Source organism: Macrosteles quadrilineatus, unplaced genomic scaffold (genome assembly GCF_028750875.1).
Source record: "Macrosteles quadrilineatus isolate MER2022 unplaced genomic scaffold, UCM_ALF_1.0 Scaffold_2__2_contigs__length_208266976, whole genome shotgun sequence".
Classification (NCBI taxonomy): Eukaryota; Metazoa; Arthropoda; class Insecta; order Hemiptera; family Cicadellidae; genus Macrosteles; species Macrosteles quadrilineatus.
The window spans coordinates 108861073-108882586 of record NW_026542595.1 but is presented as its reverse complement, the minus strand read 5'-3'; the positions used below and the strand labels follow the sequence as shown (position 1 = coordinate 108882586).

General features: G+C 36.3%; 1 protein-coding gene across 1 annotated transcript in view; it reads right to left on the bottom strand.

Annotated features, from left to right (window-relative positions):
* Positions 1 to 21514, bottom strand: part of LOC128985385 (ubiquitin-protein ligase E3A) — a 34232-nt gene that overhangs the window by 11466 nt on the left and 1252 nt on the right. The window contains exons 2-6 of the mRNA XM_054404834.1: positions 21297 to 21447; positions 20356 to 20539; positions 16955 to 17154; positions 15696 to 15885; positions 15081 to 15274 (exon numbers count right to left, since the gene is read on the bottom strand). Of these exons, the coding sequence (XP_054260809.1) occupies positions 15081 to 15274; positions 15696 to 15885; positions 16955 to 17154; positions 20356 to 20539; positions 21297 to 21447 (919 nt within the window). The remainder of the gene's footprint in view (positions 1 to 15080; positions 15275 to 15695; positions 15886 to 16954; positions 17155 to 20355; positions 20540 to 21296; positions 21448 to 21514) is intronic.

The window sequence follows — 21514 nt, the reverse complement described above, 5'->3', positions numbered from 1 at the left end:
TTAACTAAGTTAATTAAGTTGCCTGATAAAAGTTACTCCAACTGCTTAATTGGTGTTAATTGAATGAACGAAGTGAATTCTCATACTGGTGTAAAATGCATCTCATGTAAATCCAAAAACTCGAGAATGACTACGTATATGAAGTTGATGTTTTGCACAAAGGTTCTTTATCATATTATCTTGGTTAAGTTCGTTATTGGAGATTATTTGTTCAGTAATAATTATAAAATCCTAAAAAAACCATTTTAATTTCCCCCCATAAGAATAACATTAGGAGCTACCTTCTTCTTCTTTTTTTTTGTTTACATTTTACGACCAACAACTTTTTGTGAATTCTAGAGACCAAAGAGACCGAAGTGAATTCTATTATTTCTTTCATCCATGGAGTAGACAGTGTAGGTATATTATATTAGCCAATGGTTTTATATGCATAATAAATCTTTAAATTATAATTATTAAAAAAATATTCATCTGAGGAAATAAAAATGGGATTTAAAAATATCCACTCAAATGTATTATAATCGATAACAATATTTTAGGTATTTACATGTTTTAACTTTTTACATGTGTTTATGTTGTTTGTTTAGCAGGCTTGAATTAAGACCTTAGTCCTTGGGCCGAACTTCATCACTTGGGTCGCATGATGGATTTCTAAAAATAAGTGGTGTTAACATTGTCTTGAGCTTTTTATATTATTAATTTTCAATATTATTGTTATAGCATACTATTAAATGCCTATGCCAATCAGATTTTTCTTAAAGAGACATTTTTTCTAACCATATAACATAGTGTCTTTTTCTTATCGTCGTCACGTCGTCGTCGGTTCGGTTGTGTTGTGACGTAATTTTCCTGGCGGACGACAAGAGGGAAATTACGCCACCGGTAAGAAAACGAGATCCCAGGATTCGCCCTAGTCTGGTCGCGGGGAGTTTCCCAGGAGTCGATAGTGATTCGGATAGCCTAACTTTGATAGCCCCGGTTGTCAGAGCTCGAGACGAACGTGGCGGGTTACTAAACACCCTACTCGAAATCACCACTCTAGCCTAGGGCTTGTGGGGAAATAAATAATTTTGACTTGACTCTGTGGGCAAATATCTAAATGACACACTACTAGCTAACTTAACAAATCAACAAGTAAGCTAAGTAGTCACTCCGCTTACCTACGGAGTTACGTCGTCAACCTGAAACAAACAAGGTTAGTACAAGATAGGCCTAACCTAGCCTAACTCCCACAGAGTCTGAATTTACTAAAATGATAAGAAAACAAGTTAGCCTAAGTGGTCCAGGTGAGGAACGAACAAAAAAACGAAACTAAAAAGGTGAAACTGCTCCTTGAGCCAAAAACGAAAAACTAAAACTTTAACTTCCTCACGTGTTCAACTTAGACCAACTTCGACAGAACTTGTCCAGCAGAAACCTGTCTGCTGGAACAGACTTTGGTACGTTTGGGGAACTTTAAAAAAAGGGTTTTAAGAATTAAAAAAGAAAGTCCCAAGACGGATTATGAAACGTAATTGAAAATATATTTCACCAACTGCAGTACTTTACTCAAATTGTTGGTTAAGGCGTATGACTAGGTCTGCGAATCAGGCCTAGCCTTCAAGTTCAACCAAGTTTCGTACACGAAAACTGGTCAAGTAATATACAATAATCTGTAAGTTAGTTACAAAACTTACCCGATGACGAAATTATATCAAAATATTCACTACGAAACAATACATACGAACTTAAGCTTTCAGAGCTTGCGATACGAACTTTAACTTGCACGAATTTTCGAGAACGACCCAAAAGCGAAACAAACTTACGAAAAGCCGGGATTACGAATGACAATTCACAATTCTCCTCCACAATCCTTCTTCTTCCCTCACCTTCGTCTCAGAATTGAGACGAAAGTTAAAACGATTCCTGATTGGTCCACGAGTTACAGAAACAAAAAAAAAACTGGTAGCGAAGGCAGGCGCATGGCAGCTTTAACAGGCTTACAGCCGCGTACCGCTCAAAAGTGACTCCGCTGCTCATCTTCTCTCCCGTAGCCCGGCCTCAGACGCAGTCGAACAGCCAAACAACCAAACTGACACCAACGTCGTCTGCGGTCTTGGGATTTGAGGTTAGGTGCGATGTCAGTTTAGCGTCGCGACTAGGGCACAACAACAGCTTACATTCAGCTGTTTAAGTTTCGTGGTTTAGCCGTTATTTTACCCCCTTCACATTTGACCCGTTACAGTGTTTTCTTTTGTTTGTTGTGTTTTCTCTGTTGGTTCTTGGCTAGGTGTTGTAATATAAAATAGTGGAAGATTTTTGGGGTACAGTTTCTTAACTGGGCTACGCTATTATTGATTGAAACTACCTATCGATTCGATTAGTAAACCTTCTTGCGATTTTGTTCACCCATGTCAATGGAAAACACTAGATCTAGGCTGGCATGGCCATTGATTGGTTAGACTAAGCAAGGAAGTAACTTTAATTAATCACTGTGTCTGGTTAGGCCTATGTGTTTAAAATATCAATCGTCATTGTTGAGATATGATCTTTCAAGTGTTATTTTGAAACTAGGCCTATATAACTTAACGTTATCCGGCAGGGCCTAGGCCTAATTATAAGCTAAGTAAACTTAGATACACTAACAAATTAGGCCTAAAAGTTATCAAGTGTAACTGACAGAGTGTTCCCTATCAAGTTAGAGCCTGCAATCAAAGGTAATAGCCTACCTTGGCCTTTTCTACAGTGTTATTTAATTTAAGTTAAGTAAAAGGACCTAGGCCTAAGTTAATAGATACATTTCTTATAAACTTAAACTTGGAGAAGTAAGCCTATCTGTGGCCTTAAGCCTGGTTTTTCTAGGCGCGGAGTGTGGAAAAGCGATTAGCAACGCTTAATAATTACCTAACAACGATGCACTTCTAGGTAAACAGTTAAGTTAACATTAACTTAAACTTAAATGACTGTAAGAGGCCTACCTTAGGCAAGAGGAGTCTATATATAAGGTTACATTTCTTTACCTTGATCGCCAAGTGATCCATGTACCGTAAGTCCAAAAACAGGATTACGCACGTTTCGACATCGTCACAACACGACAAGCGTCATTGTAAAATCGTACAAAAACTTTCTAAACCATATGGTCACAGTCTTTCCGACACACACAATAAACACATTAGCCTAGGTACCGGTAGGCCTACCAAAATACACTTAAAAGTAACTTAGGCCTACTAACTTAACTAATTTGTGGTAAGGCGACAGATCTGTGGAAGCCTCAGCTTGCGAGCAGATCTGTCGTATTAGGCTACCACAAATTAGTTAGTAACTTAGGCCTACTTTTAAATGTATTTTTGTTGCTCGGCAGTCGAGCCTCGGCATGCGAGCTTAGTTAGAAGCCTACTTTTAAATGTATTTTTGTACCGGTAATGTGATTTTTTTGTGTGTCGGAAAGACTGTGACGTGACCATATGGTTTAGAAAGTTTTTATACGATTTGACAATGACACTTTGACGTCGAAATGCGCGTAATCCTATTTTTGGACTAACATGGATCACTTGGCGATCAAGGTAATGTTTCTAAATTTTAACATCAGTGATTCAGAAAACAACATACAACATGAAGAGGAGTCTATGTATTGCACTCCGTTTCTGTGCCTAACTTAGGAAACTCCGGCTTATCAGTTTGCAGTAAAGTTTCCATAATTACTGTTCTAAAGCCTAAGTTAGGCTTGAAGCATTCATAGCTCAATCAGAATCTATAAATTGATTTAGTGACAGATTGTTCTAAAAGTCAGTTAGGCCCTAACCTCAGAATTTCTCATTTAGTAGGCCTAGGCATGGGTGCAGTGCCGGTAAAACCTGCAATATTTTATCAAATTAATAATATATCGATTATGGTTCGGTTCGATGAATTTTAATAACTTAACTTAAACCACAGAAAATATACTACTATAACCCAGAATGCCAACCACATGGTAAAAAGCGTTAAGTACTTTGAGAGAGCTTTGCCTGTCAGTTCGTAGGCAGCGCCACCAGCGTTGCAATGCACTCAGCATAGCAACGCTGGTGGCGCTGCCTACGAATTGACAGGCAAAGCTCTCTCAAAGTACTTGACGCTTTTTACCATGCGGTTGGCATTCTGGGTTATAGTAGTAGGCTATATTTTCTGTGCTTAAACTTACTTAGGCCTACTTAGGTCTAACCTATAACAATAACAAGCAAAAATGATCCAATTTTGATGAAATTTGGTGTAAACGTGTCAACCTAAATTTATTCTAATGGGTTCGCAAACCAGCACGATCAGATTATGGGAACTATGGGGTTTTTATACTTAAGGTAAAAATAAGTTTTTCCCCTATTTAACCTTACAAACACAAAATTTTAAAACTTCTTTCAAAAACTATTTTGTTGAGCTTAAAAAAACAAATAGGCTACGGTAATTTCTTAATGAAGCGTTATTATTCGCCTAATGGTTACCGTGCACGGAGAAAATTCCAAAAAATTGTAAATTTAAAATTTCTATATTATTCTTACGGAGAATAAACAATCAGGCAAATGGAAATTCGCTTAGTCTGCAGGTTGGTTTGCTGCGGGGGAGGTATTATTTTAAATTTGAGCGACCAAAAACGGAAGAAATTAGACTAAAAACGGAAGAAATTAAAAATTTTCTAACTGTATGCGGTAATTGACTTAAGTTAGCCTATAAGGTTTAAGTTGGATTATGATAGTTATTGTTTATTTTGTTTTTAACTTTCATAAAATAAATTTTGATTTTGGTTGAGTTTAAAAAAATCAATACCTAATAACTCAATTCCTCTTTAAACAACAAAAATATATATTGTAGAAACAATAGCTTTATCGAACCGAACCAAAATCGATATAGGCCCTCTGTATTGATATTTAAATCGATAATATATTGCAGGTTCTCTGCGGAACTGTTCTCCTAGGCATACAAGTAGTTTTGAAATTGTTTTGAATTAGCTTAAGTATCATCACCAATAAGTACATAATAAGCTTGATTCTAATATTACCTACACCGAGTTAGGCCTAGGCTTATACTAATGGTTGACAGAGTGAGAAAATAAGCCATGAGTCAAAGTGGGCAATTTTTAGCTTGGCTTTATCCAAATAAGCAACTCCAATGCAGTGTTTTTTTTTTTATAATAGCCTATTGTTAACATAATGAAGTTAACACATTCGCTACTGCAATAGTACGAAATTTTCCATTCACATGGACCAGCGACGCACATATGCGACGGCCGGTTACCACCCATAGACTGCCGTCGCATATGCGATATGCGACGGCTAGTCACAATAAAATAGACTGCCGACGCATATTTGCGTCGGGGTTCTAATGTTATTAAAACGCTTATATCTTTGTAGTGGTCTATTTGATGGCACTGAATTCCCTGCAGTGGTCTACAGAGATGTCTGACGTACAACTGCGTCGCTTGGTCTGTGGATATGATGATTGGTGATGTCATATAATAGTTGGAAAAACTGGTCTTTACTTTTCTGCATCACTGTATGTACGTATGCAGTATGTATGCTGCAACATCCTATGTAGCTTTTATATTTGTTCAGTTATAAACTGTTCTTGAATAATCTGTTTATTTTTTTACTTACTTTCACCTTAAAACACAAAAAATGAACTGTCGCATATATGCGACGTTTAGTCTATTTAAAGAATAACTATGATAATTTTCACTATTGTCTTCGCTGTAGACCGAGCGTCGCAAATATGCGACATTACAAAAGGTTATAAAAAATACAAAAAAACAAGAATAATTTATTTACAAACAAGATTGTAGCGTATTGCAATGTAAATGATCACTGGTTTACAGGTTTTCGCCCATGGTCTGTGTGTACTGTTATCCAAGTAACAGCCGGTCTATGTGTAAGATTCAAATGTATACCTCAGTCTGTGGCAATGACCGCGGCGTCGCATATATGCGACGCTCAGTAGCGAACGTGTTAAGTCTATGATATTGCGTACGCCAAGGCCATCTTGAATTGTAGAATTTAAATGGTAGGACCTAGATGTTAAATTAATTATGCTTCTAACATAATATGCCTTAGGTAGGCTAAGCAACAATTTAAAAATATTTCATACTTAACTTGTGACTTTTCCTAGCCCACAGGTCACACATTTAAGGCCTAACTAAGGTAAAAGAAATTCCCAACTTAAGTTACCGTTAGGCCTATATTAAGCAATTAAGGAATAAAATATCTTGGCAATTTACCTTTACATAGCATAGTGGTTGTGGTGGGTATTTAACGCATGGGATAATAGGATACTATTACTAAAGTAAAGTGTCACCTATTAAGTTAGGCCTACCATTACCTAAGCTAATACTTATTACTAATAGCATAGTACCATAGATAATACCGGTAGTAGTAGGGCTTTCTTAGATATACCCGTAATAACAACAGAAAATTGATATAACGTTGAATGAAATATTTGAATCAATATTTATATCGAACAAACATTTCATGCGATAATATATTCTAGGTACTCTGTGAGACACTTAGTGGTTTCATGCTTACAGCAAGCATCATAAAATAATTGTCTATAGTGCTTTGTTAATCTGATTATTTTTTAATCTTAGCCTGATCCGTTAAAACTCAAAGGAGTGAAATAAGTCTGATTATGTTTTTCTAGTGACACGTTCACTACCGATTCCGTTTTGAAATTAAAGAATAACGAGTACAGATACACATGAAAAATATTTATTTTTACAAAATCTACAACTCTTACACTATTTTTCTAGATAACTCCCGCAATATTTGAGACATTTGTCATAGCGTGGTACAAGTTTAAGTACCATATACCCTCCTCGTAGAATGTTGCCGCCTGTGTAATCAACCATGAGGTAACACGTTCTTTCAGCTCTTTATTTATTTTATTTTATTTTACATTTCAACGGAACACTCCATTTTTACAGTTTTGAACAAAATATGAATTAATTCAAGACAATGATGAACATGCGTTATGTATGAACCAAAATAAATACGTGAGGTATTGATGGCAATTACAAAAAAGGCAAATGCATTTTTTGCGTCCAGTTGATGATAAATTTTGTGCGTGTGAATTGTGGGGTCCCCTTCTACCCTTTTCTTTAGCTTTTTTAATTTCTTGTTTTTGTTTTGCAATATTTATTAAAGGGCAGATAAGGGGATTACAATGGTTTCTATGGGCTACATGCAGTTTAGGATGATGTTGGCATAGAGATACATTAAATGTTGTACAAAAATATTTAATAATTGAAACAGTTTGACAGGTAAGTATGCAGAGCGAAGTGCGGTTTATCTTCATCGCAGATAAACCGCTGACCGCCAAGAAAAGACTTTAGATTGCGAAACAAATGAAAATCGCTTGGATCGAGGTCAGGGCTGTATGGAGGATAGTCAAAAACTTCCCAGCCAAAGCCCTAAAGAAGTGGCTTCGTCATATTTGCTGTGTGTGATCAAGCATTGTCATGAAAGAAAACCACTCCTTTCGTAAGCATTCCTTGGAGCTTATTCTGTATTGCGCGACGCAATTTCCTGAGTGTCTCGCAATAAACATCTTTATTGATTGTTTGGCCTCCTGGCAAAAAATCAGTAAGCCAAATCCTTTTCTGTCCCAGAAAACTGTGCACATGACCTTTTGAGATAGCAAGAATTACTTTGGTTTGATTTTTGCAAAAACGTAAGTTAGTGTGCCTCTATTCCATTGATTGATGCTTGGTTTCAGAGGTATCATAAGCAACCCATAATAAGATTTGTCTCCCATGACTATCTGCAATGAAAATGTATCACCATTCTCGTCATAATGAGTCAAGAAATTAAGTGCACTGCCCATTTAGTGGTTTTTGCCCCGTTCAGAAAGGATGTTAGGCACCCAACGTGAGCAAAGTTTATAAAAGTCAAATTTTTTCAGTAACAATCTCGTAAATTACAATTCTTGAAACTTGAGGAAATTTACGTGCAAGAGCTCATATTGTAAAATTAAAGTTTTCTTTAATCTCACATTGACTAATTGCACTAATCATTTCATTGTTTACCACAGATGGACGTCCACTTTGTTCCTCATCATGCACTGTATCTTGCTCCTCTTTGAACTGTCAAACACATCTTCTCACCATTGAATTACTCATTACATTGTCCCCATAATAGATTTGTCGGTAAATGCCAATTGCTATATAACTTTTTGTACAGTATTAAAAAAAACAAATCACTGATCGAATTTCACAATCGGCTGGATTTTCAATCAACGCAGGCATTACGAACAAGCGTTACGAAGTGTACGACAAAAAAAGCGAGTTCCAAATGGCGTCATTTCCTTTCGGAAGACTCAAAGTAACTACTGCGCATGCGCTAACATGCGATCGCAATGCTCCCCCAGGGAGTAGGGGAATCTTACTTTCCGAACTTACCTCGTATGCAACGGTCTTTGTCACAAACCAAGGTAAACATTTAATATTACACATCTAGAGCTGGTGTCTTTTGGTTCACAATACCTACTCACAGACCATGAACCAGTGATGCAGCAAAGAAAAAAAAACAAGTTTAGCCAACTATTATATGATGCCACTAATCATCATATCCACAGACCAAGTAAACTGCTTAGTCTTTTGTTTACATTCTGACTGTGGCTAAACATTCACCTAAAGTTACAGCTGTTAAATTACAGCTGTTAAAATCAGTGGCGATTCAAAGGGGGGGGGGGGCACAGAGGCTGAAGCCACTCACGGGAGTTTTTATATTGGACCTGGAAGTATAAATTCAAACATAAGTTAATTTTTGTCGTAAATACGTAACGGTTGTGTTTGAACATAGTTTATAGACCTTAAATGTGACGTAAAAAATAGCAAACTGTCCAGGGGACAGCTCTTAAACCCCTACTGGTGAGGAACACCCTGGTAGCCCTCCATAACAAGGCCCCTAGAACCGCCACTGTAAATAACAATTCACATATCAATCTTAATAAAGAAAGTTTCTCAGCATACCAGATATGCTGACCTTAAGATCGAGGATCTTTGGATGGACTCTAGAAATAAATTAAACTTAGAGGGGGTAAAGCCCTAAAGGAAATTAAGAAAGTGTATATTTAAACCTAAGATGGTTATTGTTTTTTTTTTTTGTAAATGTATCTTTGTGTTTGTACGTTGTATGGAAAAAAATAAAGATTTCTTTATGAAAAATTACTATTTGCAATCATTAGCATTAAAATGACACATAACTATTAAAAATCCGAGACTTACCTAAGTTTTAAATTTGATAGGCTGGAAAAGGGTTGTTACATGAAATCCCTTTTTGTTTTAAGTTTATGGATTATTTAAAACTATTAATATATAGATAGTTGTAGGCCTATGACTCTTTAGTTTGGTTTCTTAGCTACTATTTAGTGAATTACTCATATATAGAGAATAAGCTATTACTGTCTCAGGTCTGGGTAAGACCTAGACCTGAAACAACTTTAATATTTAATTTTGATGTTCCAGTGGCCAAAAACACCATCTGTTCAGACTAATATATAAATATATGTGTGTGTGTGTGTTTGTGTCCGTAAGCACGATAACTCGAGTAAAAACCATCCAATTTCAATGAAATTTCATACAAACCTGTTTGGACGAGTTAGCACAGGAGCATGATCGAACTACAGGAACACAGATTTATGGGTAAAATTTGGTTTTTCTCATTTTGGACTATATAAAAATTAAATATTTTCTCTCTAAACCATTTTGAACAGCTTAAAACAGAAGAAACTTAATACATTGAGATGTTTTAGTACGGTTATTTAAAATAGAAAAAATAAAATATTTTAAAAGAAATTCCCCTGTTATATATATTTTTGTTTGTTATTCTAAGCTATTAAGCTATAAAGCTATTAAGCTATAAATCTCTTCTGATGGAATTCCAAAAAAACTACCAGAAATCAGACTCATCAACAAAATTAGATTTGAACCTTTCTCTAAATTCAGTAAGCTCAGTTAAATTCTTAGGCATCACAGTGGATCAAAAATTGACTTGGCAAAATCATATTGGTGAAGTTGTAAAAAAATTAAATACAGCACATTTTATGTTCATTATTTTATCTAAATCTGTTGACATATCCACTCTTATGATGGTTTATTACGGTTATGTCTATCACTTGTTTAATTATGGTGTGATCTTCTGGGGAAATTCAGATAGGAGAAAAAAAGTTTTTAAAATGCAGAAGAGAATTATCCGTATTATTTTTGGACTTAAAGGAAAAAAATCCTGTAAGAGTATTTTTAAAAATCACAAAATTCTTACTTTTCCCAGTATATACATATATAATTTAATTTTGTACATAAGACAACATTTATCAAATTTTCCAAGTAACTCTGATTTTCACAACTATAACACACGACAAAAGAATAGCCTTACATACCCTAGACATAATACCTCCACCATTGAACATTCTCCATACTACTCTGGTATAAAATTGTATAATAGCCTGCCTAGCACCATAAAGGGTTTGACAGATTTTAAAAGATTTAAAACCAGTTTATTCAAATTGTTGTCAGATAAATGCTGCTACAAGATTGGGGACTTTTTCAATTAGCTATTAGTATGTCAAATCAATAGTTAGTTGTAATGGTTGAACAGTAAGTAGTTGTAGGGGAGAAAGTGTATATAGATTATAGCTCTTAATTAATTAGTGCTGTAAATTTGCCAAATGTATAGTTATGTTTATTCTTGACTTGACACAATTCATGTATAGAAATGTACTGTTTGAATAAAGGATTTTTTGATTTGATTTGATAAGTATTTTACCAAAAATTACACTTTATTATTACCCTCCTTGTATTAACAAACCTAGGTACTCGATAAACCTAATGTTATTAAAATACATTTAAGTGAAAATCAAATAAGGCAAGTAGAAATTCACTTAGTCGGCAGGTTTGCTGCGGTGGAGGTAATTTTTAATGAAAATTGGTATTTACTGAATGTTTGAGATAAAAGAGTCCCATATAAAAAAAAAAAACTTTCATTCGATGTAAAACTTGAAAATGGGGACTCTCTAAAGGTTATTTTAAAGTTAATATTCATAAAAAAAAGCAACCAAATAAAAATTTACAAGACATTATTGCATTTAAATCCAAGTTCAATACCACTTAGAATGTAAAGATAGGCCACACTTTAAGTTTTAAGATTGGTTTCAACTAACTTACAGCATAGCAGAATCCATGACTACAAGTTCTGTATTGAGTACTGAATTCTTCAGGTATTAGTTAGCGACTTGTATCTCAAGTAACAGTCTAATGAACACCAACAAGCTGTAGAAATTATGCAGGAATGCCATCAGGGCTAGGTGCTCTTCCATTTCTAAGGAATGGGACAGCGGAGGAAAGTCCCTCTTCCCGAAAGGCTGGTAACGCGTCCTAATCTCCAAATTCCCTCGCTGGTGGTGGATGCTTTGGAAATAACGCTTCAATGACAGTAGCAACGGTGACAGGTTTCATGACTGTAGTTGGTGATCAAGTCCCTATCATTTGGGTTACAATCTTGTAGCCCATCACTCAAGAATTGTTCTGGATGTCCTGACAGTTGCTTCCAGCACCTGACGTTACTCCAGTTGATAGCACTATATGGGGATCTTGAATTGCGGCCTTGAGCTCTGCCGATCTAGCTTCAGGCCAGTTTCTGGCATGGTGCGCTGCTCGTTGGAGCTCAAGGCATATTCTCCAGGGTTCTACAATCTTGGGTTTCCACCAGTTAACTGGCTTCTTTCTGCGGTGGCAAAAATCCTAGGCATGGAACGATCAAATGCCGGAGATGGTGGAACGCATTGTCAACGTAGCTTGAAATTAGGCACTTCCAATGTCCCCAGCAGGCTAATTTTTTATGTAACCCTGAAATGTGCCCTGGCAAAGACAACTGAGATACATTGAGATGGATGAACTGAGCTGGCATATTATTTGCCCAGCTCAGGCAAGTTCAGGAATATCCTTGAAGAAAATTGCCAGATAAGTCGCTTGCAGAGTAGTCCTCAGAGACTCTCCTATCAGTGACCGGTGGGCTAGGGCTTCAGATGCCAGAGAGATGTCAGGGACCATCTTTCCATGCCGGGGGTGACGGATGTTGGAAACGTCACCTGTGTTTAGGATATAGAGAGCTAGCCTGGCTGCCCTCTCTAAAACATACCGCCTTCCTGTGTTTGTTTCACATTCCACCACACTAGCATTAAAATCCCTCCAAACAGTCACCTCACCATCGATGCTTAGGATCTCGTCCTCTAGAGAGTCGAACATTTGACAGTACTCTCCAATTGTGTGTGAAGTTGTAGGAGGGAAAAAAATACTTGATATTTAGAAAATACTTCTTCATAGTAATTTTGCATTTAAAACTATTATGATAATGACTTAAAATATGAATCTAAATATGAAGTTTTAAAACTTTAAAACATTTGTTTTATCACTCGCACAACAAAATCAGCAGTTTCTGCTGGTTCAAAATAGTGTTTTCTCCTCCACCTCGCCACACAAGTTTTAAATTCTCATGTATTGTGATATGATTGTAATTCTTCTTATGGGTCATGTGAGAGATGTTCTTACACACTGCTGTACATTACAGCAATGAATCATCACAAATAATAATTGTTGGAGATTTTATTTATTAGATTGGCAAACCTATATTGCTTAGCATTTTCTAGCAATATTGCTGGTTTTAGTAATAAATTGAAATACATTCTTTGATTATACATCACGGAATTTGGAAAGATTTACCCGTTCTTTTAGTGGATTTTCTCAAACCTGTCTTATGACCTTGGACCAAAGTTTCCATGCATAAACCATCTCCCTGATTCCTGGTCCTAGCTGCTTTAATGACACAAGCCCAAAGTGCAGTAAAGAAACTGCTTTGGTGAAAAAGTATTGTCATACTGTAGATTTAACATACTCCCTTAGGGAGTTTGTTTCATCTATAGTATTATGGATTTAATAAGTGCCTTAGTTAAGTTAAAACTTCTTGAGCAGCTGATCAACTGATATGAATGTGGTTGATCTACTGTTAAATTACATATTTGTACCGTATGTATGAAATTGTCTTCGTTCATTCTCATACGCGACTTCGGAGCGTACTCCTAGTATTGTGCATTGACCATGTATATGCTTTTTGCACATTCAATTTTGTTTTAGCAAATCCTACTAATCCTACTAATATTATAAATGAGAAAGTTTGGATGTATGGATGGATGTATGGATGTATGTTTGTGACAAGTGAACGCGAAAAATACTGGACGGATTGGGCTGAAATTTGGCATGATGATAGCTCACATTCCCGATTAACATATAGGCATATTCTTATTTCAAAAATCCTTTCGGGCTCCGCCCCAGTGGCTCTGGAGTTTCCCATGTTAACCTTATGAGAAATGGAATTATCGAATCTTAAGGGGAGTCGCTACTGAAAAACTACCAATTTTGTAAAAAACTTGATTTTTTTTATTATTTTTTTATCTTGTTCTATGGATTGTAAGGTTTCAGAAAAACATAACATTTGGTATAATATATATTTTTTTCACTGTGAAAAAAATATTTGAAGTGAAGCGCGCACACCTCTTTTGGGGCATCAACTAGGCCTATATAAACCAACGTATAAACTTCAACCGCTGTTTTCCGCGACTTTAAAATTTTGTTTTTTTTTATATATAAGTTCTTATAACTTTTTAACTATTGCAGCTATATGAATGAAATTTTTACCACACATTGTTTATACTATAAATCAACTTTCTGTGCATGGATATTGTAATTGGGTAAATAAAAGTACATGAAAAAAAATTTATAAAAATTTATAACCTATAAATTTTTCAAAACCTTATTTTTGAAGCCATAACTTATAAACTAATTGAGAAAATAACATGAGTATGCACAGAAAGTAGGCTATGTGCTTTCCTTGCTCTTTAAAATAAGATATCGAACAATAAAATTGGTTCAGTAGTTAAATAGTTATAAGAGATTTAAAAAACCCCATTTTTCCCCGCCAAAAAACATAAAAAACTCCAAAAAGTATGTAAAAAATTTTTTTTTTACTTTAACGGCAGTAAATCTTTTTCTAAGACTAAATGAACTTAAAAAAGTATATATGATAATTTTTAAAAGGATTTTATTAAAAATCACTAGTTTCAGTAGCGACTCCCCTTAACAGCTGTTTCAATTAAACAAGTTGGTTCTGTTATATGATGTTCAATAGCATTAAAGTTACAAGGATTACCAACAGGGTACAGCACTATTATTTCTTTTACATTTATGACAACAGCTAATTTGCAACCATAAGGTGAGTGAGCGTAGCGAACGAACTTCAACCTGGAGGCGAGTTAGCGTAGCGAACGAGCTAACCTGAAGGCAAGTGAGCGCAGCGAACGAGCTCCAACCTAAAGGTGAGTGAGCGTAGCGAACGAGCTCCAACCTAAAGGTGAGTGAGCGTAGCGAACAAACTTCAACCAGGACGTGATTGAGCCATGCGAACGAGATAATCTTGAAAATTAAGAAGTTAAACGGGGCAAAGCCCGCGGGTTACAGCTAGTTTCTCAGAAAGAGAATAAGCTATTAGGTCTTATGGTAACACCTGGACCCTTGACTTATTTAATTTTAATTTGTTTTGTTTTGGTGCCACCAGAAGCCAAAAACACCATCCATCCAAATTCATAAGTGTCCGTTATCAAGATATGATCAGACTTTGGGAATGGCGTTTTACGGGGTAGACATTACTTTTTCCATTTTTATCCAGAGACTAATATATACACAATTATAGAACAAAATACAAAACATTGACATTTTTACCTATGTAGGATTTCTTGGAATGACTACTTTAGTATACAGTCAAGGGTGTAGCATAGAGCACAAGGGCGTAGATTTTTTTGGATTTTTTGAGAGGATAGCAGGCTTACCTGAATGGGAAAGAGTCCAAACTGGCACAGGAAACACAAAACAAAACTTTACACTATATACACAAAACATTAGAATATTTCACTGTCACTGACAGCATTTTCAACTAAGGAAGAGAGAGTTTTCTAGATGTCCAAAATGGTGGCCAGTGAGTTGTTGAGTCGATGTATACAGTCAATGTGTTTACCTTAATCGGCTACATTAAACTCACCTGGGCGGGTATGGGCAGCAGGGCGGCAGCTTTACACAGTCGCGGCAGAGCCAGCTCCAGATAGTCGGAGCCGCCCAGTGTCGGTATCTCCAAGGCGATGATGAGAGCGTTCAACACTGTCTCCAACGGACAGCCGCCGCCGTCTTCCATACTGCGTCCACAACCCGACATCTTCAGGTCCAGCTCCATGTTCTCTGTGAACAGTCGATTCATCAACATTGGAAATGAGTATATTCCGTACAGGAATAAATTTGTGTTGTTATATCATCATCGTCTCCTGCAGTTGCAGCGAAATCATCATAACTCCCATGATGAAGGTAATAAGCGTGAACATCACCTTCAGTCGCAGCGTAGTTGTCAATTTTAGTTTGGGCACAGATGTTTTCTGCGATCCCAAAAATAACGGCTCGGCTCAACCCGACCCGAGCATGGCCCACAAAATGTATCACGCCCTAACCAACCACTCAGGTCTTCTGCTAATTAAACCTGATTCTAAAATATCGGGGACCCGCACACCCCCTTCTTATTACACTAAACATCCATATAAATAAACTATGGATAAAAAATCTATGGATAAAAAATCTCAGGGTTGCAAACCTCAACAAATATTCTTACCTGAGAGGGTGACGAGCGCTTGGACGAGAGCGTTCTCATAGAGATTGCCCGACAAGGAGAACAGTTGTTGATAAGCTCTGCGTAGCGAGGCCAGGTCTATGTTGATCTTATCACTACAAGACTCCACCTCCCCTCTCTCCATGGCAACACTGTCTTGGTCCTTCTCCGTCTCACCCTCCAACTCCCTCACCTGTTACAAAACACAACAGTAAGTTCTTTGTAGTGAGACTAGCGAAGGTAGTTTGGAGCTTTCCGCTTGAACTGACACATTTACCAGCCTTTAAGTCCATAAAAATGTTGCAAACAGTGTGAAAGAGTCGGCTCTGTTATGTTCACACTGATCATTTCAGTAAATCACCGATCAACCAAAAAAAAGGGGGAGAAGTGGCAGTGCCGGATTTACCAACAACCAAAACGAGTCACAACGTCAAACAAAATGTTTAGAACCAATATGAAATTTTAATTTTATAATATTAATAATTTGCCACGATTGCCAATGAGGATGATGTCCCTGTGATTGCGGGATATTCACAATTTTGCCGCTGTCTAGGAAATTTCTGCATAAAAGGAGCTATGGCCGCTCAGGTTAATTTGGCCAAGGGCCGCAAATACCTTAAATCTAGCACTGATCAGTGGTAGGGATTTAAAGGCTATGCCTATTCAAAGAAATCTACAACAATAATCATGTTTATTTTTACCATCTTAAAATCTACAGTTGTACTTATGAAAAACCTAATACAGTAGAACCTCAATAATTAGCCTCTACAATTCATATTTCCACATACTCCACCCTCTACAATTCCAATTTTGTTACCGTAGTTCAAACTGTTACCTCCAAAATTCGAAGTCAACCTCTACAATTCGAACTGCGTTACCGTAAGCCTCTGTATTTTTAATCCAGGACAAAAAATACACCTGTTGAAACATGAACTGACCCTCTTATTGTTCCCACGATGTGTTCATTAGTCTCCGTTCTCTCAAACTCTCTACACTTAAAACTGGGACCTCCATAGTTCAAATTTTATTTATTCTGACCTCTATAAATCAAACTCTCTAAATTTCAAACTTCCCATAGTTCTAAATATATTTTCTTTCCTCCAAAATTCAAATTAGCGAGATTCTACTGTATTAAAAAAATCAACATTTGTATTCTGATCTTTATCGATATACCGTTAAAAGGCATTTAACTTTAAATTGTCGCTGTGAGCAGCCCTGTAGCGCTAAAAGGCTCGGCTTTGATGCCGAGATCCGACACTAACCTCCTCTTTCCTCATAGCAGCCAATTGACTAGGGGCAAATGCATCTAGAGGTGACGTCTCGCCCTTGAGGAAGCTGCGACCAAGGCTCTCCGGGGACGAGTACACTTCGCCCAATGTTCTAATGAGCAACGCGTAATTGTTTTCTGCCTGACAAGTCTCCAGAACTCGCAACAACTGGGCCTCGTCCAGGGTAGATTTGCCTGCAAAGAAGATTTATGTATCAGACTTATGGAACTGCAGGGTGTCCAACAACACATTTTTAACTAACGACACAAAACAACAGACTCTTCTTGCTCTTCCTCTCGTCCAACGATTTCGAACAAAGTCCTTTCAAGCGCTCTATTTCTCGTCTCCACCCACCCAATCACCGTCAACCAACCAAGACTCAAATCATTCAACTCACTGATCACACTTCAAATTACTGTGTCACCTCTATCAATCCTTTTCGGAGCATTCAATTTCATTTAACACTGTAAGAACAACGACACAAGTAAAACTTATCTTGTGTCTTATGAATAGAAAGTAATAGTGTAAAATGAAAAAAATACAAACACTCTTAACTCGCCTAAGGTCTTGAGCAAACTGTTTTGATTTAAATGAAGGGCAGGGAAGGGGATATATAGATAAGGGTACGGGGTGGAAAAGATGAGTTGTAGGTAGAAAAGTAAGCGGGATCTGTTTACCGACCGGCAGATCCTTCGAGGACTATTATTATTGGTCGCTGTTACAGTCATGTCGTTAGGTACCATGTTCAAACTGTCAAACTATCAAAACTCTACTTTACTATATCCTAACAACATTTTCTTGACCAAAGAATCTCGTTGGTTTAAAAATTACATAGACCACAAATTATTTTATTCATTTTAACAGAATAAAACAAAGAGGAACTTAAGTGTAAAGCTAAGCGATTTTGTGGTACCGTAAGCATGCCATATCTAGAACAGAATAAATGGTTAACAGGTTTTTTCTTTATTACGTATTAAAAAACCTTGAAAAGTTCCAGTAGCATACCTCAATGTTTTTAATTTTTTTTTTTTTTAAATTTATAATCATGGAAAGCTTTTTTTGTTTGTTTAAATTACAATTTATTTAATTTACAAAATGCATGGAAAAAAAAATTATGTTGGCTTTTAGGGATTCTAAATAAAAATAAGTAGCTTAATGTATAAATTATCAATTTTTGAGGCAAAACATTAAATTATGATAAAAAAAACATTATCAGTTTCACAAACAAGGTCCAAAACATACATATACAACATCACTTTTTTACAACAATATTAATTTATTTAGATTGTACTACGGTAGTTATATTTCAGATAAAAAATGCCAAGGAAGCATAATTGGAGACAAAGTGATACAATTTTAGAGAGTTTGTTTACTATTAAGCAGCCTTGGTCACGTTGGGTGGCAACGATCCAAACACAACCAGCCTTGTAAACACTGCCTTGGGACAGAAATAGACTTCCGTCACATCACGCATCCCACGACACAACAACCTGCGTTGTGATAAGCAGCTCTCTGTTTACTGTATTGTTGACAACAGTTTATTTAAATGTATCAATAGAACAATCGTTACTGGGGTAAATAATCAAGAAATATTTAATCTAGGACTCGTGAACTGAAGAACTAATTTTGTAAATAAAATAGAAAATTAATCAAACGTACGTTTTATATTATGCCTAATAATAATAATTGGCAATAATAAAAAACTTTATAAAAATTACCCCTTTTTCAAGAGCCACACTTAAAAATAACTTTTGGATTTAATTGAAGAGCAATTTTACTCCATCCCCCCTAACCTAAATACATAGTGTAAGGAGAAAGTATTGTTTTCATCAAAATTTTGAGTTTGAGTTTTGAGTTCAACTATTTTGGGTTAGGTTTTACGTATTTAGCTTGATTTATCGTGCTCCAAACATATATGTGATACCTAAATTATCAATAATGGTCAAGACATGCGAGTGTGGTTGAACTTAATGAGTCTAAAAGCTAAGAAGGATATTTTGAGAAAACCATAAGCTGTAATCTATCAACTGCATATCGGTCCTTGAATGAAATGTCAGATGTGAAACTTCTCTGAGAATATCAGTTTTTTAAACACTCTACTACGAGTAGGAACCTCAATTAAACGGCTATATTTCATTGCATTTAAAATATTAGAGAAGAGTTAAGCTTTTGCTACTACCTTCGATTTCTACCTATATTTCATCAAGAGAAGTGACAGTTCTTTTAATGTGAGATTAATGATGTGAGATTATAATGTGAGTGTTTAAACCTTTGAATTATGTTTCAGTTTGTTATGCATTAGCTCAGTATTATTTATTTTAAAAACACAACAATTAATGTTGCAGACAAATGTTGTAATTAAAGCTAGGATGTCCAAGATCACGCCAGCGTGATCTGTCTGGCGTGATGTCCGTTGACGCTAATTTTTGTCCGGCGGATGTCCGATCAAGCACGGCATGAGAGTGGTTTGCAAGAAAGCGGACATTCACGGTTATTTGTCTTGGGAAATGAGCTAGTGACAACAATGACAAAAAATTGCATATAAATGAGACATTTACAAACAAACTAAAGGTATACTATATTGTCAAAACTGTTTGAAATAACATCTGAGTTATTAAAACAGCTTTATAGTCCTTAAAATAAGTAAACTAAATACCAAACATAGCTCAACCATCTGGTTCTAGAAACTAAGAGACACATGAAACTAGTTTTGGTTGAAATAAAAAACAAACCATTTGTTCAAAGCAATTGGATTCTATTACAATTCCACCGAAAATAATAAAATCAATAGGATGATAGTTACAGTTTTATTAAATAAATTTTACTTTTATTACAATCACACTGAAATAAACTAAGCCTGATTTTTACATTTTTACAAGAATCCTCACAGAGTCCTACACTTGTCCGCCCGGTGTGCACGCCAGAAATGACTGGGGTAATTTTCAGCGTGCCACGCTCAACTCACGCCAGACAGATGGCGGGAAAACTTATGTCCGGCGTCATTGCTCACACTTGGAAACCGCACCCAAAAAAAACATGGTTTCAATTTAAACTTGATTACGTAATCAAGCTCGTCCACTCACGCTGTCCGCCCGGCGTGATCTTGGGAACAGTAACTTAAGGACGCAAGAATCATAGAGTTCGGATGGAACCTTACGGGTTCAAACTGGGAAAAATGCATCTGTATTTTCCCTGTGACTTTGACATTGATAAAATTAATTTACATCAAGAACAAGCACTTAATCCAGTTTGCATTGGACAAAGTGGTAAAGAATCACCATATATTCTCTGTGTTCTCTTACCGAGGCGAGGCACGCGCAGAACAACTAGTGTATCTAGATCTAGGTATATAACTTAAGGAACAAATAAGTAGGCCTAAGGTAATATTCACTCACCAGGCTGAGGCAGCTTGACGTGCGGTGATGGATGAGGCTTGACACAGTCGTTGCAGTGAGTGCGAGGGAATGGTGCATCATGGGTACGCGGGACCTTGGGTGGTAACGTTTCACAGAGCCGCGCGTCCTCCCGGAACAGCTGGATCGCTTGAGCAGCCGCTTGGTTTGGAGACAATCCCTTTACCTAAAACATTTCAGTTGTTAAGCTTTTGTTTATTGGAACACATGAAAATAAAATTCAAGGAATTCTAGGTTTTTTAAGTTGTAGAACCTTTACTTTGAAATCAAGTCTCGCAATTATTTACTTGTTTCAAATCCATCCTCAAACTTCCCATAATCACAACAACAACCATGACTATCTTCCACAATTGTCTTAGTAGGCCTACTTAGAGGAAGTTAAAAAAAAAAAAAAACTAACGGAGGACCATTGAAAAATGAAAGAGAGCTTGGCCACAGGATAGTTCAAGTAGGTACGACTCTCGGTTAATCAGTCTGACATTAAACGTAACATAACCATGACATCCTAAATATGTCATACTTAACAATATTTCATGTTTATTGTTTACTATTACTAATAAAGTCGAAAAACGGTGAAGTTAGGTTAGTTTATAAACTGACTAAATGTTTATAAATGTTAGGACAGTTAGATTTTAGATTTTTTTTATGTTTTGAAAATAATTTTGGCAAGTTGGTTTGGGTGATGAGTATGAAGCTTTTCTTAAAGATTACCAAACATATTTGAAAGATTATGTTTTTTGTGACGATTTTGTTACAAGATGAACATATCTGTTAACTTAAATATGAATTTTAGCCTATTTTTTTTAAGATGGTAGGCCTATAGGCTACCCAAATGCTTCATATAAAGTTATAGTCCAAGGGAACACTTGGGACCATTAGAATGCCTAATTAAGACTAGTTACAAAATAGCATTTTTAAGATACCTTTCCACTTGAAGCACAGTGTTCGTTGTTGCAAGTGCTGTTCCCACAACCATCCGTCAGCTGGTAGAAGTAGCGTTCGATGAGCTTCTTGGCAGCAGCCCGCTTCATGTTGTCCTTTGGTTCCCAGGCGAGGACGGAACTTGAGCCACCACTGTTGGGCAAACCGTGGTTAGAAACTTTGTAAGCAATAGTTTTCAACCACCTTTTGAAAATAAAAT